The 15,664-nt window shown below is 42.2% G+C and overlaps 1 protein-coding gene across 1 annotated transcript; it reads left to right on the top strand.

Moving 5' to 3' along the window:
• Positions 1-6,141: 6,141 nt before the first annotated feature.
• Positions 6,142-14,965, top strand: creb3l3a (cAMP responsive element binding protein 3-like 3a). Its single transcript, XM_084164185.1, has 10 exons — positions 6,142-6,284; positions 6,730-6,843; positions 7,010-7,253; positions 7,543-7,676; positions 8,062-8,172; positions 8,285-8,391; positions 9,962-10,030; positions 10,127-10,211; positions 12,913-13,009; positions 14,163-14,965. Exons 1-10 carry the CDS (start codon positions 6,264-6,266, stop codon positions 14,486-14,488), a joined length of 1,308 nt encoding a protein of 435 aa, XP_084020311.1. The 5' UTR covers positions 6,142-6,263; the 3' UTR covers positions 14,489-14,965.
• The last annotated feature ends 699 nt before the right edge of the window (positions 14,966-15,664 follow it).

Here is a 15,664-nt window from a genome sequence, read left to right as displayed (position 1 = left end):
CTGGTATAGAGGTCCTGGATGGCAGGGAGCTTTGCCCCAGTGATGTACTGGGCCGTACGCACTACCCTCTGTAGTGCCTTGCGGTCAGAGGCCAAGCAGTTGCCATACCAGGCGGTGATGCAACCAGTCAGGATGCTCTCGATGGTGCAGCTGTAGAATTTTTTGAGGATCTGAGGACCCATGCCAAATCTTTTTAGTCTCCTGAGGGGGAATAGGCTTTGTCGTGCCCTCTTCACGACTGTCTTGGTCGTCTGGATTACTGCAACTCGCTGTTGGCTGGGCTCCCTGCCTGTGCCATTAAACCCCTACAACTCATCCAGAATGCCGCAGCCTGTCTGGTGTTCAACCTTCCCAAGTTCTCTCAGGTCACCCCGCTCCTCCGCACACTCCGCACACTCCACTGGCTTCCTGCTACAAGACCATGGTGCTTGCCTACAGAGCTGTGAGGGGAACGGCACCTCCGTACCTTCAGGCTCTGATCAGTCCCTACACCCAAACGAGGGCATTGCGTTCATCCACCTCTGGCCTGCTGGCCCCCCTACCTCTGCGGAAGCACAGTTCCCGCTCAGGCCAGTCAAAACTGTTCGCTGCTCTGGCACCCCAATGGTGGAACAAGCTCCCTCACGACGCCAGGACAGCAGAGTCACTCACCACCTTCCGGAGACACTTGAAACCCCACCTCTTTAAGGAATACCTGGGATAGGATAAAGTAATCCTTCTACCCCCCCCCCCCAAAGAAAGAAAAAAAAAAAGATTGTAAAGTGGTTGTCCCACTAGCTATCATAAGGTGAATGCACCAATTTGTAAGTCGCTCTGGATAAGAGCGTCTGCTAAATGACGAAAATGTAAATGAAAATGTAATGTTAAAAGTTTCGGATATTTTTTTATAACCCAACCCTGATCTGTACTTCTCCACAACTTTGTCCCTGACCTGTTTGGAGAGCTCCTTGGTCTTCATGGTGCCGCTTGCTTGGTCGTGCCCCTTGCTTAGTGGTGTTGCAGACTCTGGGGCCTTTCAGAACAGGTGTATATATACTGAGCTCATGTGACACTTAGATTGCACACAGGTGGACTTTATTTAACTAATTATGTGACTTCTGAAGGTAATTGGTTGCGCCAGATCTTATTTAGGGGCTTCATAGCAAAGGGGATGAATACATATGCACGCAACACTTTTCCGTTATTTATTTTTTATAATTTTTTGAAACAAGTTATTTTTTAAATTTCACTTCACCAATTTGGACTATTTTGTGTATGTCCATTACATGAAATCCAAATAAAAATCCATTTAAATTACAGGTTGTAATCTATCCTGATGCCTAGACTCTTTACCCTGCCTTCATGTACATAACTACCTCAGATAGCTCATACCCCTGCACATTGCTCTGGTACTGTTATCCCTGTATATATCTTAATTCCTGTGTATTTTATTCCTCTTGTGTTACTATATTATTTACTCTGCATCGTTGGGAAGGGCTTGTAAACAAGCATTTCACTGTTAAGTCTACACCAGTTGTATTCGGCGCATGTGACAAATACAATTTATTTTGAGTGTGCCTTTTAGAAGTATAAATAATACCCATAGAAAATGCACCTTTACAGGTGCGTTTACACAGGCAGCCCCATTCTGATCTTTCTTTTCACAAAAGATCAGAATTGTGCTGCCTGTGTAAATTCTGCCTATTTTAGACACCCCAAGTAAAAGTTGGACAGCATTTTTGCCATTCCTCAAAAACCATCTAAAATAAAACTGATTCCTGATTTCTTTCAACCCATTTGGCCTCAATCACATAAAATAAAAATACAATTGTGCGTATCTTTCCCATTCATTTTGGATTGAGACCAACATATTAGGGTAGCTCTAATGCAGTGATAAAAGGGAAGCGATAGATTAGAGTACACAATTTGAATTTGGTGATTAATCCCATGTAAAGTGAGATAAACAATGGATTGTTTATTATTGCACTCTGACAGTGAACATCTGCCATGCCATGTCACTTGGTCAAGTCATCCAGCAGGTGGTGCCTCTGCACTGAGTTCAGACCTCCTTCTGCATCACTAGTGAGTTTCCACCGCATTCAAACTCTCTCTCCCTGAAGTGCCATACAACACTGCCTACCAGTCTGTGCTGTTACCTAAGGTATTATCTTATGATAGTACAGTAAGACATAGGCTTATATAACAGAATGTCCTGTTCCATACCCAAAAGGCCATTACATGGCAAAAGGTCATATTTCATATTGTTAGAGCTGTTTTTAGCAGCATGACATAGTTTTAAATCATTTTTTGCGAGTCCTTAGACTTCAAGATTTTAACCCATAGGCCTAAAGCCAGACATACTTTCAAATACTTTTAGATTTACTTTCACTGGTCAATATGATGGGACGTGCTTTATGCTGCTATTCAAAACTTTGAATGTGATTGAAATCTTACATTGTGTATTGGACTCCTGCTGACTGGGCGAGGAGTTGAACGCAGACTGATTATGATTGTGCAAGACCAAGACCATTCAAAACCATTAAGACCAAGATTACAACCAGAAATCTACTCTTACTCAGTCTGCTAAGTGCTCTATTTTCATTCAAGTATTAATCGGACCAAACACATGCTCAAGGTTATTTTTCATGATCTCTATTTAGGCTCCATTCACATGGTCATTCAGTCCTTCACATCCAGCCAATTTAACACCCACTTGCTTTTGACTCACACTCAGTTTATTTTGACTCATAGTTACTTTTTATTTTTTTAAATACTATTTGCACTGACTATATTGTACCAATTTGGATGTATGCTTTAAACAAACAACGTGAACGTTTGCTTGTAGGAGCAATGGCCGGTTACGTCAGGCTATATCCATGAGGGTAATCCCGAAGCCACAGAGCCTGAGAGTAGTGATATATTGTTTTTTTCAGATGTTGTAACAATGTACAAGCGCAACTTGCAGGCTAAGAACAGGGTTTTACCCTTTGGACCCATTTCCCATCAGATAGAGGAGCAATAAGGATAACGTAATCCTGCCACAATATAAAGACCATCATGTTTATTGGCAGTGATCCTATTGCAAACTGAACTGAAGACACAGCTAGCAGGACAGAGCAGATGAAAGGAAAGTGTGACGGATATTTTAAGTGATACAGTGAGCTAGGGGATAGGGAGAGAGAAAGGGTCAGGCTTTTTGGACATAAGAGAACATTTAGAAGTTGACAACTCACATGAGAAGTTCACAATTTCATGTAAACTGTCTATGAGAAAAATGAATAAATGGTGCATAGCTTCACTGCTGTGTGTGCTTTATGAGCATATACAGGACCTTCAGAAGTATTCACACCCCTTAACTTTTTCCACATTTTGTTGTGTTACAAAGTGGGATACAAATTGTAATATTTTTGTCAACGATCTACACAAAATACTCTGTAATGTCAGTGGAAGAGAAATTCTAACATTTGTAAAAACTTTATGAAAAATAAAACACTAATATATCTTGATTAGATAAGTATTCAACCCCCTGAGTCAATACATGTTAGAATCACCTTTGGCAGCGATTACAGCTGTGAGTCTTTCTGGGTAAGTCTCTAAGAGCTTTCCACACCTGGATTGTGCAACATTTGCCCATTTATTATTTTCAAAATGATTCAAGCTCTGTCAAATTGTTTGTTGATAATTGCTAGACAACCATTTTACATTTTAGTCATTTAGCAGACGCTCTTATCCAGAGCGACTTACAGTTAGTGAGTGCATACATTATTATTTTTTATTATTTTTTCATACTGGTCCCCCGTGGGCATCAAACCCACAACCCTGGCGTTGCAAACGCCATGCTCTACCAACTGAGCTACATCCCTGCCGGCCATTCCCTCCCCTACCCTGGACGACGCTGGGCCAATTGTGCACCGCCCCATGGGTCTCCCGGTCGCGGCCGGCTACGACAGAGCCTGGATTCGAACCAGGATCTCTAGTGGCACAGCTAGCACTGCAATGCAGTGCCTTAGACCACTGTGCCACTCGGTGACAATTTTTCAGGTCTTGCCATAGATTTTCAAGCAGATTTAAATCAAATCTATAACTAGGCCACTAAGGAACATTCAATGTAGATTTGGCCTTGTGTTTTAGGTTATTGTCCTGCTGAAAGGTGAATTAATCTCCCAGTGTCTGGTGGAAAGCAGACTGAACCAGGTTTTCATCTAGGATTTTGCCTGTGCTTAACTCCATTCCGTTTCTTTTGTATCCTGAAAAACTCCCCAGTTCTTAATGATTACAAGCATACCCATAACATATGAAAGTATGAAGAGTGGTACTCAGTAATGTGTTGGATTGGATTTGCCCCAAACATAACACTTCGTATTCAGGACAAAAAGTGAATTGCTTTGCTACATTCTTTGCAGTATTACTTTGCCTTGCTGCAAACAGGATGCATGTTTTGGAATATTTTTATTCTGTACAGGCTTCCTTCTTTTCACTCTGTCAATTAGGTTAGTATTGTGGAGTAACTACAATGCTGTTGATCCATCTTCAGTTTTCTCCTATCACAGCCATTCAACTCGATAACTTTTTTAATGTTACAATTGGCCTCATGGTGAAATCTCTGAGCAGTTTCCTTCCTCTCCTGCAACTGAGTTAGGAAGGATGCCTGTATCTTTGGAGTGACTGGGTGTATTGATACACCATCCAAAGTGTAATTAATAACTTCACCATGCTCAAAGGGATATTAAATGTCTGCTTTTTTTTTACCCATCTACCAATAGGTGCCCTTCTTTGTGAGGTATTGGAAAACCTCCCTGGTCTTTGTGGTTGAATCTGTGTTTGAAATTCACTGTTCGACTGAGGGACCTTACAGATAAGTATATGTGTGGGGTACAGAGATGAGGTAGTCATTAAACAATCATGTTAAACACTGTTATTGCACACAATGAGTCCATGCAACTTATTATATTACTTGTTAAGCGCATTTTTACTCCTGAACTTATTTAGGCTTGCCATAACAAAGGGGTTGAATACTTATTGACTCAAGCCATTTAATTGTTTATTAATTTGTAAACATTTCGAAAAACGTTATTCCACTTTGACATTATGGGGTGGACCAGTGACAACAAATCTGAATTGAATCCATTTCAAATTCAGGCTGTAACACAACAAAATGTGGCAAAAGTCAAGGGGTGTGAATACTTTCTGAAGACACAGTAGATGTGAGAGAAATAGCTCTGTCACTATTGAGATGTATAGACTAATAGCCTTGCCAAAAGCATCTGCCATCAACTTTCTAATACCATTCCGAAGGCTTTCTGATTTACATTTTGAGAACCGAAACAGAACAATAAGTATCAGCATTTGACAAAGTGAGATTTAAATAGATTTGTCTTGCGCATTCAAACACAGAGACTGGCAGTTCATGACTGCAATTCGTTTTTGTGGATTGTTTTTTTCTTCCCTGTAGAGCCACTATTTCAGACTGGGGTCTTTGCATGTGTCATAATTGCAGCTAAAATGGGAACAAGTTTGAGCATATTTTAGAAAAGAAGAAAGAAAAATGTACCCATGTTTTGTTTTTGTTTTATTTATGCCTGTGCTGCAATTCTAGGCATTAGTCATAAGCCCAGCTGAATCACAGTAATAACAACAGGTGGTGCCTTCCAAATATATCTGGAAATTAATGCAGAAACTTCCAGGAGATCTACATCAAAATATTTGATGAATTGCGAGAGGATATAAGGGCATGTTTTTTCTGTTCAGATTTGAAGGAATTGATTGATTAAAAGTTATTTCTATGAAAAAATAAAGATTCAATTATAAAAGCCTTCTTTCATTTTCATGGGGACTGTTTGAAATGGATAAATGGTATCATAGTGTGTTGATTACTTTTATAAATTAACAAACAACACAGAAACCGTGTCAAAGGTTACCCTCATTCCCCCTGTCAATCTGCTATCAAACACAACAAGAGGAAGGAAAGTATCAACTTTCCATCCATCCATCCATGAAGAATGTTATTTATTTTCTACAGTCAAACTTGCCTCAGTTGTCAGTCTTTCGTTGCCAATCAAATCTCCTCTTTACATACTGGCCAATGGGGTGACGGCCATGGGGTTGATGATTGGTTGTGCTGGGTTGGAGTTTAAACCTTTGAACTCAGAACAAGAGCAGCGAGATACAGTAGAGACACACGGTCATCTGGAACAGAGCTCCTTCACAACAAAGGAAACTGACAATTTTACTGGATTTGTCTTATTTTGGGGATTTTTTTCCTGTGCCATCCTAGTACTGAAATTATGGACCACTATTCAGACCAGGTAACACGGCCTATATGTTCGTTTCTGTGTTTTAGTATCTCCTGGATAAGTAGTTTAGCAGTTAATGTTATTAGGGCAGCCAACGTTAAATGTACCATCGAACAAAGTTCTGAAGAGGCAATAGATCTACCTGCCAGTGATTGAGTGAGTGTGTAGGTGTGGGTGTTTACTTTTGTGTGGCCTACATAGTCTTACAATCTTCCAATGTCAAATTTGTCAAATCTAGATAAATGAAATTGAATTGAACTCAAGTTTACTGTATTGAATGGCATAGTAAAACTGATTAAAAAGTCAGATAGGAGTGTCATGAGATAATGGCAATAAAAAGCATTACTAGTCCTGGGTATTATTGCTTTTATAGCCTTCCTATAAGGATCGCTGTATGTTATCTCTCATTTGTAAACAGATTAACATGATGTCATTGAGTGGCCTGTTCTGTTTCCAGGGTTGCGATGGGATTGAGCTGCTTGATTTGCTGTTTGATCAGAACGATGGCATCCTCCGTCACGAGGAGATGGGACACCATGGGAACCATTCCTGGCCCATTCACAAGCCAAACGTGAGTGGAGTGAAAGCATTCACTCTTTGATGTTACCCTGCCGTGTTTTTTAATTTTCACCTTGGCGGTGTCTACTACGTGATTCCCATGTCTAGCCTGCCTTTCTCAACCACTCTCTCCATTATGTCTGTACAGTAATTATCACATTTGGTGTGTTATTTGGCAGATGCTGCGTCCAACAAAGCTACAGGGCGAGGACTTCCTGATCGGCCTCCTGAGTGTCAGTGCCTCGGTGTCGGGGTCGCCCCTGTGGTCTCCCTCTCCCAGTGACAGTGGAATCAGTGAGGACCCCCACTCCGATCAGATGGACAGCCCCCAGCGCCCTGAGAGCCCTCCGACAGAGCCCCATTTCCTCCCCCCTCAGCCACACACAAGGGCCGCCCTGGACACCGACTTCTCCATTGATATCAGTAAGACATTTATGGCACACATTAGCACAGAAAGTATACAAATATATAGAGCATGTAATGTTATTTATTATATAGAAGTGACACAGACAAAATTTGCTACGTTACTTCATGTTAGATGTGTGATTAGTATTGTTATGTCAACATTAGAACAGAAGCTCCTCCTTTGAAAGCAACACGTTTTTCGTTTGTATTCATTGGGCTAATCCTGGCTTTGTCTCAGTATCAACACAAACACAGACAAATGATGGCCTTACGTTTGGTCACATCCCGTCTCTCTGTGTGGTTACAGATGGCTGGGACTCAGGCTTCTACCCAGGAAGGACTGGGGGGACAAAGTGTTCCTCTGATGTACACAAAACCCAGCTGACCTGTAACTTTCCCCTCACTGTCAAGGACCTACTGCTCTCTGGCACATCTGAGCCGGTGAGTGATGATGAAGGGTATGTGTGTGTGTGCGTGCGTGCTAGCGTACAAGTATGTATGTGTGCGTGCTTGGGCTTGTTTGTATGTGGGTGAGTGTGTTGAAGTGGAGAGGAACAGGTAAAAGGGATGAATTCATTCTAAAATATTCAGCGGAGCACATGAAGAAACAGGTTAACTTAAAAGAGACAGTCGCAGCAGGGCATGGGTTCAGGACGGTAATGTAATTGGTGTGAGGAAAGCATGAAATGAGAGGGATGGGCTGTGCTGCCTGCCTTGCCTCTCTGCACTCCTTCCACTCACTCTGAAAAACCCATTGCTGCTCAGGCCACTGGTTGTAATGCTTCACATATTACGTACTGTATTAACATTCCTGTCTCACTTCCAGCCCACACAGCAGTCCCAGCAGTCCTTCCGAGAGTTGATTCTCAATGAGGATGAGAAGAAACTGCTGGCCAAGGAGGGGATGACTCTGCCTAGCCAACTACCCCTCACCAAGGTAAAACTTTTTTGCAGACTTTTGCAGCTTCACAGAACAACTTATGGCTCTTGAGGATATCAAAAGCGCGTAAATACACTAAATATTTACTTCCTTTGTCTGTTTCCATTAGTATGAGGAGAGGATTCTGAAGAAAATTCGCAGAAAGATCCGGAACAAGCAGTCGGCCCAAGAGAGCAGGAAGAAGAAAAAGGAATATATTGATGGTCTCGAGAGCAGGTACTGACAATAGGCACTAAATAAATGGAAAAGGTAGGGACTCACAGGCCTAAAGTCAAAGTAGAAGTGTCCAACTCTGACTACAACTGACAAAAATTTATAAAGCACTTCTACAAACTAACAAGATATTTGGAACACGTCACAGGCAATGTTCCCTATAAGCTGCGCTCGTGTGCAGGCCACGCAGAAAAATATCAGCCCGCGCAGAGAAGCAGGAGATTGAACTTCACTCAACTTTCTAGAATTTTCCCTGTTAGTTAACACTATCAGCGTTTCCCTTTACTGTGGGAATTGTGATTGAATCAATGCAATATTAGCCACTACCAATGCAACATACCGAAACAAAACGAAGTATGCAAGACTTAGTATGCAAAACTAAATATGCAAGAGTTGTTGTAGCCAGAACGCATCGGAGTAGGATTCTACCCAGACCTGTGCGGCATAACCAATCAGAGCTGCAGTAGGCCTATATGCAAATAGACCGTTGCCATATATGGATCTGTGCCATTCACTTTGAACTGGACTGTGTTTACACCATGAGCGGTCGTGAGTAGATAAGCTTGTTTTGAGATCAAAGCGAGAGCTGCATGTAGCCACCTGTGCACGTGTTCATATCCTTTGCCAGTTAGTGAGTTATTAGCCCAGTTGTAGATCATTTGTAGTCAGCAATGGGGGAGTGATTGCTTCCTACAAGAGCACAAAACGTGTACATTTCTAGATGTCTTTGAAAAGCAAGTCATGAAAATAGCTTTTTTTTGTCTCAAAGGGGCATTGTTGTATTTTGAGATAGGCTTGAATAAGCTAAGTAGCCAATAAACAGAGGGTAGCATAATTAGTTTGATTCTCTGTAATAATGGTATGGGACTAATAATGCATTTTATTTTGTAAAGTGGTTTCTTGCATTAAACAACACAACAACATTTTCAGTCACCTCCTTGTCTGAAGGACAAGTAGATAAACAGGTTAATGTCAGGCCCTGCATGATTTTTTCAAAAGTCTCATGGAATGTAGGCCTACAATGAACACCACACATTGGCTGCTACTGTAGGCTGAGTGATAGAACAGTTATTTCCATGTTAAAATGTTATGGGATGCATTCTCTCCATTGTTTTTGATGGTAGGTCACTCTGTTAGGCCTACATTATGATCAAATAACCACAGTAGCCTACTTGGCCACTGTTAAAACTGTAACTCAAAGCGGGTACAGCCTCATTGTTCACAGTAAACAAACGTTGGAAGTTGCACCGAATTTTCACAACTTTCAAGTTTGCCCTCAGCAGACCTGAAATTTGCTCAGTGCTGAAAAAAATTAGAGGTAACATTGGTCACAACGTGCTGAGCACAGAAAGTTTAAGAAACAGTGTGTGAGTGTTGTGGTGCAGAGAAACTGCATAGGGCCCATTGTGTAATTCAGTGTCCTTGAGTGTCACAGTACGATTTGATTATACCAAAGTGTTTCTCAGCATGCTGGTGAGTGATACTGTAGCAGGCTGGTGTTTTTCTTGGACTGATCGAGCAGCAGCAGCTTGTCAGTCTCATCTAGGAAATTCCCTTGTTGTTCCTCTTTCAGGATGACTGCCTGCAACACACACAACCAGGAGCTGCAGAGGAAGGTGTTCCAGCTGGAGAAATGCAACACGTGAGGGACCTCCACACTAATCTGCTCTCCCTGCTCTGTTTCTGCCTCTGTACACCCGGTGGCAACATTTGCTAATTGAGCCTCTGTGTCTCCCAGGTCTCTGATGGAGCAGCTGCGTAGGCTGCAGACTCTGGTAATGAACGGCTCCAAAAAGGCCGCCCAGACTGGGACCTGTGTCCTGGTAAGCAGAAGTGTCACTTTTAGAAACAGTTTTACTAGAACAGCTCATACACCATATGAGATTAGAGAGAAACAGACAGGTGGAGAGGTGGAAAGATGCAACCACCTCACTCTTTCCCATTTATCCAGGGGATACAGTTACTATTAGAAGTTATAACATTAGAATTATCGACAGCGAGAATGAATGGTGCTAGTCAAGGAACAATTGAGGGCTGGACAAATATACCTGACTCTGTTACGAACAATCTCAGCTAAAGCCCCACACATACAAACCAATATATATACAGCTCTGGAAGAAATTAAGAGACCACTGCAAAATTATCAGTTTCTCTGGTTTTACTATTTATAGGTATGTGTTTGGGTAAAAATAACATTTTTGTTTTATTCTATAAACTACTGACAACATTTCTTCCAAATAAAAATATTGTCATTTAGAGCATTTATTTGCAGAAAATGACAACTGGTCAAAATAACAAAAAAGATGCAGTGTTGTCAGACCTCGAATAATGCAAAGAAAATAAGTTCATGTTCATTTTTAAACAACACAATTCTAATGTTTTAACTTAGGAAGAGTTCAGAAATCAATATTTGGTGGAATAACACTGATTTTCAATCACAGCTTTCATGCGTCTTGGCATGCTCTCCACCAGTCTTTCACATTGATGTTGGGTGACTTTATGCCACTCCTGGCGCAAAAATTCAAGCAGCTCGGCTTTGTTTGATGGCTTGTGACCATACATCTTCCTCTTGATCACATTCCAGAAGTTTTCAATGGGGTTCAGGTCTGGAGATTGGGCTGGCCATGACAGGGTCTTGATCTGGTGGTCCTCCATCAACACCTTGATTGACCTGGCTGTGTGGCATGGTGCATTGTCCTGCTGTAAAAAACAATCCTCAGAGTTGGGGAACAATGTCAGAGCAAAAGGAAGCAAGTTTTCTTCCAGGACAACCTTGTACATGGCTTGATTCATGCGTCCTTCACAAAGACAAATCTGCCTGATTCCAGCCTTACTGAAGCACCCCCAGATCATCACCGATCCTCCACCAAATTTCACAGTGGGTGCGAGACACTGTGGCTTGTAGGCCTCTCCAGGTCTCCGTCTAACCATTAGACGACCAGGTGTTGGGCAAAGCTGAAAATTAGACTAATCAGAGAAGATGACCTTACTCCAGTCCTCTACGGTCCAATCCTTATGGTCTTTTGCAAACCTCAGCCTGGCTCTTCTTTGCTTCTCATTGATGAAGGGCTTTTTTCTAGCTTTGCACGACTTCAGCCCTGCCCCTAGGAGCCTGTTTCGAACTGTCCTCGCCGTGCACTTCACCCCAGCTGCCGTTTGCCATTCTTTTTGTAGGTCACTTGATGTCATCCTACGGTTGTTGAGTGACATTCGAATGAGTTGGCGGTCATCCCGGTCAGTAGAGAGTCGTTTTCGCCCTCTGCCGGTCTGTAGCTTTGTTGTCCCCAATGTCTGCTGCTTGAACTTGTTCTTATGAACCGCCGTAATTGACATTTTAAGGATGGAAGCAACCTGACACTCACTGTATCCCTCTGCCAGTATAGCCAGAATGGAACCCTTCTTTTCCTCACTCAAAACTTTCCTTTTCAACTCCTTTGGCATGGTCAATAGTTATTTTTTGATTAATATTACTTTTGAGGTACTATTAGCACTGTTTTTGCCATCCAGCTGGTCCTATTGCAAGAGGATAGTGATGACCACAGCAGTGGTTTTTATACTTTTCCTCGTTAAATAAGATTTGATTCAGGTGATCACCTAATCAGTACCTAATTCAGTAGAATGAGGTGTGCCTGTGTTGGAATTCAACAGACACTGGAATGGAATGGCTGTCATACATGTAGAGATGCTGATTTAAGAAACATTTGCAGTGGTCTCTTAATTTTTTCCAGAGCTGTGTGTGTGTGTATGTATATGTGTGTATATATATATATATATATATATATATATATATATATATATATATATATATATATATATATATATATATATATATATATATATATATATATATATATATATATATATATATATATTTAGACTATTGTTACTTTCTTTGCTTTCAGGCCCACAGGGAAGGGGTGGTATGGGAGGAGTATAAGGGGAGACAGGGGATGGATGGGTGGGAGGGGAACTGATAAGGCAGGGTGGTGGGATACATGGTGTCCGGATGGGGAGGGAGGATGTGGGCGGGTGGATGGGGACTGAGGGGGGGAATGGGTTGGGGTTACCTTTGTATGCATTTATTTGATTGTTTTGTACTTGTAACCCCCCCCCCCCCCCCCCGCCAGACATATAGACTGAAATATAGACACAGAGAGATACACTCCAGAGAGACGCACCATTGATTCACCTGTCTATAATATAATTGGACAGATCAACTAAAACCACATCAGTGCCAGTGGAAATTAGACTTTGTAAATCCAAATATGAATATGAATGAAGTTGTATCTCTTCTAATGCCTTGTACTTTAGGAAAATGCAGAAATGTAAATAATATGGATTGTGTGTTCACACCTGGTGACTTTGATGCACTGTACTGGGATTAGCTGAACAGCTTTGAACAACAGTTACTGAAGAGTGTGTCTTCAACTCTGGAGCTCAACTGAGGATTGGAAGCTCCCCCAAACTGCTAAACCTTGTTGACTGTGGCAAAGTACAAATGATGAGATTTTCACCTTTCCCCAGGTGCTGCTCCTGTCCTTCTCCCTCATCCTCTTCCCTAACCTGAAACCCTTCTCCGAGCCCAAGGTCAGCCAAGGAGGGGACTTCAGCCCAGTGAGGGGTGAGTCAGCCTCCCGCACCGCCCGGACAAATCTACCTCCTGCTTCACATCACAGCTTAAGAGCTGATTAGACTAGAGCTCCTCTCACTCATAGTGCCAGACGCTGCTACGGCTCCGCTGCTAAAACAACTCACCTAAAGAGCACGACAGCCCACCAGGACCCCACATTTCAGATCAAAGACAGCTGCCAACCTTCAGCACAGAGAACATGTATTATTAAGCCCTATTCTCATCAGCTTGTCTGACTAACAATCTCCTTTCAACAGTTGTACACTCTTAGAAAAAGAGGTGCTGGCCTCCTGAGTGGCGCAGTGGTCTAAGGCACTGCATCGCAGTGCTTGAGGCGTCACTACAGCCCCGGGTTCGATCCCAGGCTGTGTCACAGCCGGCTGTGACCGGGAGACCAATGAGGCGGCGTACAATTGGCCCAGCGTCGTCCGGGTTAGGGGAGGGTTTGGCCAGCTGGGATTTCCTTGTCCCATCACGCTCTAGCGACTCCTTGTGGCGGGCCGGGCACCTGCAAGCTGACTGCGGTCGCCAGCTGTACGGTGTTTCCTCCGACACATTGGTGTGGCTGGTTTCCGGGTGAAGCAAGCAGTGTGTCAAGAAGCAGACCTTCGCCTCTCCTGAGTCCGTACGGGAGTTGCAGCGATGGGACAAGACTGTAACTACCAATTGATATCATGAAATTGGGGAGAAAAAGGGGTAAAAAGTACAAAATAAAAATAAATAAAGGTGCAATCTAGAACCTTAAGGGGTTCTTTGGCTGTCCCCATAGGAGAACCCTTTTTGGTTGCAGGTAGAATCCTTTTTGCTTCCATGTAGAACCCTCTGTAGAAAGTTTTTTCTAAGAGTATAGGAACTGTTGGATACAATATGAAAGGGACTTCAACGATATCTAATGGCCTCATCATGTTTTAAGATTGTGAATTACTTAAATGTAATTACTCATCTTAACTGAGCTCAGCTCTGTGAGTGGTTAATTGTACAACCAAGAGCCAAGGTACAAGTTTTTTTAAAGGCGGCTTACAGTCTAACAACTTAAAGTTGGACTGGGGATGTATGTGTGACATTAGTTCACCATTTAATGACTGGATCGATATGTGTTGAGCTGTTTACTCACCTGTAACCTCTGTCCCTCTCGCTCCTGCAGTGCAGTCACGGTCCCTGCACAACCTCCAGTCCTCCAGAGTGCTGCATGTCATTGACCAGCCGTACCACACTGCAGACGACGAGCCCAAGTCTTCGCACCACCATTTCACAGGAGACCAGGGGGTAAATGAGATGACCTCTCTGCTGGGTAAGCTGGGCACCAGTCACGGCAGCCAGGGGCTGTCCAATTTCGACCCCATGTCTCACAACAATAGCCTGGATGAGGAAGCCCATTTCCACGGGGACCCCATTACCGGCCATATAGCTACAGTGACCTTGAATCCACACCGCAGAGCCACAATACGCCCACATGCTGATGATATGTGATTGGATTGAGTATTCCCTGCAGGATTCCTCTGCTCTGCTCCCATCTCCACACAATTCATATGGTGAAACATAGAGTAGCACATACCTAAGGCTCTTGTTAACACTGCGAGTTAGGGTAATAAGAAATACATTATTCCTGCTTTTGCCTCTTATATTTTAGGTATATGCTTTTTTCTTGTTTGTTATACTGTTTTAAGAATGTTTTCTGACTTGATCTGGATTTCTGTAAAATTGCTTTTTAAGATGAATTGAGCATCTCTTGCCCCTCCACGACTGTTTTAACATTGACAGTGTAGATTTGTGTATTTTGAGACAGTCAGTAATTATTGTTTTTCATAACTGTGATGGTGTGTACAACTTTGAGCTTTACAAATAATTTTAAGGATAATTTTGCATGTATACTACGAAACAATAACTTTATTGACAATCTTGCTACACATTAATAAAACCGTCTCAAATAAACTTTAGCATGTTTAAGTGCTGTCTGCATGTCTGAGTAGTTTCATTAAATTCAGTAGGTCATTCCTTTAACCTCTAAAAGGGGGGGGGGGGGTTGTTTAAGATGGTCATACCATGGATCATTTAGCTATTTGATTTAGGTATAATTTGATCAAATATAGAATTTGGCCTTTACTACTTTAGCCAATAAAAACGCATTGAATAACACATTCATAAATGGCAAAAAAAGACAGTCAAAAAATAAATCATAAGGTTTTGAAGTGTCTGTCCTATATCTAGGAGATATAAGAAAGCTCAGGATTTGTTTTAGTTTTTTGGGATACATATTGTTGGCACAAAACTGCCTCCATACCTCCATTAGTTTCTATGGGTTACCTTCAGACGAGTCCCATGACACTTGTGGGGGTCGTAGAGCAAAACGGAGAACACCATCGTGTTCGTGAGAGTGGTCATAATAGTTTGTAGACCAAACGTTTGTAAGACGTTTTCGGGATGTCCCATGGTCTGACAAACACCGCAGATACGGTGGATTGAGACGCAGCCCATGCAAAAAACCTAGCTTAAACTGACAGATTTTTATGGGGATTTTTATTGTTATGTTACTTAGATTGACGCATTGGTGCGTCAATAGACTCTTAAGGATTTAATATTTCAAAAGTGGTTCAAGAGAAAAAGTACAAGTTCTATGGTGCCTGAAAAGCTGACACAATCGAAATA

This window comes from Coregonus lavaretus (assembly GCF_964263955.1).
Source record: "Coregonus lavaretus genome assembly, chromosome: 6".
NCBI lineage: Eukaryota > Metazoa > Chordata > Actinopteri > Salmoniformes > Salmonidae > Coregonus > Coregonus lavaretus.
This window is presented reverse-complemented; position numbering and strand designations above follow the sequence as displayed.

Bases quoted from the DNA above. Each gene is read 5' to 3' on its own strand.
- creb3l3a (XM_084164185.1), top strand. From the start codon at position 6,264: ATGGACCACTATTCAGACCAG. The intron at 8,173-8,284 runs GTAAAACTTTTT...TGTTTCCATTAG, and splicing joins GCCAACTACCCCTCACCAAG to TATGAGGAGAGGATTCTGAA. The intron at 13,010-14,162 runs GTGAGTCAGCCT...TCGCTCCTGCAG, and splicing joins GGACTTCAGCCCAGTGAGGG to TGCAGTCACGGTCCCTGCAC.